Here is a 1,261-nt window from a genome sequence, read left to right as displayed (position 1 = left end):
ACAAACAAAAAAGAGCAACAACAAAGACCACTTTTTAGATAAGTGACTTAACTGTCCCCAGCTATTTCAAACCCCCTGCTGGTCAGATTTCCACACTTCCATGTCTTACCGCTCTGAATTTATTGAAGATTCGGTCACTCTGGTGAGATCCAACCGTGATTTCTGGAAGATAGACGGGGAAGCTTGTGAAATTCAGCACATCCAACTTATTCTGAACCCTAAAAAAAAAAAGACAAATGTGGATTACACCAAACCATCAGGATAAATATACTAAATAAGATTTAAGCCTGATCTTCGTTTAAACATTCATATAAAAAAAGTCATACAATCAAGTAAATGCNCAGGTTTGCCCTGCCACTGAGGAGACCGCGGATCTGCAGGATCCCACTCAAAAAGAGAGAGAAGAGGCTATGCCCACTTGCACACACAGGACAGCACCTTTATGATTTCATGTTTCCCCAAATTCCTACACTGAATAACACCCCTTTCAAAACAACCAAAAGATCTTACTTAAGAGAAAATCCCAAGTATTTCAGGTAAGAAAGAAAGCGGTGGGACACACTCAGAAATCCAATTGGTGCTTCAGATAATTTGTGAGCATCAACTCAGAAACACAGTAATGCAAAAATAGTTAACTGAGATTTAAACTCATCTACACATTGACAGCATAGCTTGGAGTTCTGATTTTAATACAATTATTTCACACATTTGCCAGTAACACAGCATCACCACAGGTGACTGTGAAATGCATCAAGGATTTCTTGTCCCACTGATGCTGCAATCCTCGGTGTGGCTACAGCTCACATGCTAGCTCCCCAAACAGAACTTATAAATGTTCTTCAACTTAATGGAATCTTGCCAAAAATGACTCTCCATACCATTCTGAGAAAACCAGCTCACAGAAAAGGTACGGGAACTAGGTAAGAGGATCAATGAAATATTCGCCCTCTACCTTCTGTGCTGACCGCCTCTCCCCCACGCTGCTGCCCTCCCTGTGTCCTCCCACTCGGCCTGAGGACCTTCAGTGGAAATGCAAGCCTCATATTTAAAGATGCGCCACAGAGAGTAAAGCAATGCTACAAGTGTTTACATCAAGCTAATAGGTGTGATGAAGAGTATAGCATGTGACGTCTGCCCGCCAGAGGAACATCTCTGCTCTTTGCCTCCCAACTGAGGACCTCACTAGCTTTCCAAACAGAAAGGAAGGAAAAAAAGAGAATCATTTCAGTAAAGAAGAAACTCCTTCTCTAAGACAAACAAA

The 1,261-nt window shown here is 41.7% G+C and overlaps 1 protein-coding gene across 1 annotated transcript in view; it reads right to left on the bottom strand.

Moving 5' to 3' along the window:
* Positions 1–109: 109 nt before the first annotated feature.
* NDUFA10 (NADH dehydrogenase (ubiquinone) 1 alpha subcomplex, 10, 42kDa) overlaps positions 110–1,261 on the bottom strand; it is a gene marked incomplete at its 3' end in the record, with an annotated part of 37,150 nt that continues 35,998 nt past the window's right edge. The window contains exon 9 of the mRNA XM_008594157.1: positions 110–218. Coding sequence (XP_008592379.1) covers positions 110–218 — 109 coding nt within the window. The remainder of the gene's footprint in view (positions 219–1,261) is intronic.

Source organism: Galeopterus variegatus, unplaced genomic scaffold (assembly GCF_000696425.1).
Source record: "Galeopterus variegatus unplaced genomic scaffold, G_variegatus-3.0.2 Scaffold10253, whole genome shotgun sequence".
Lineage (NCBI taxonomy): Eukaryota > Metazoa > Chordata > Mammalia > Dermoptera > Cynocephalidae > Galeopterus > Galeopterus variegatus.
The sequence above is the reverse complement of the archived record's forward strand: the minus strand, read 5'-3'. Positions and strand labels throughout refer to the sequence as shown.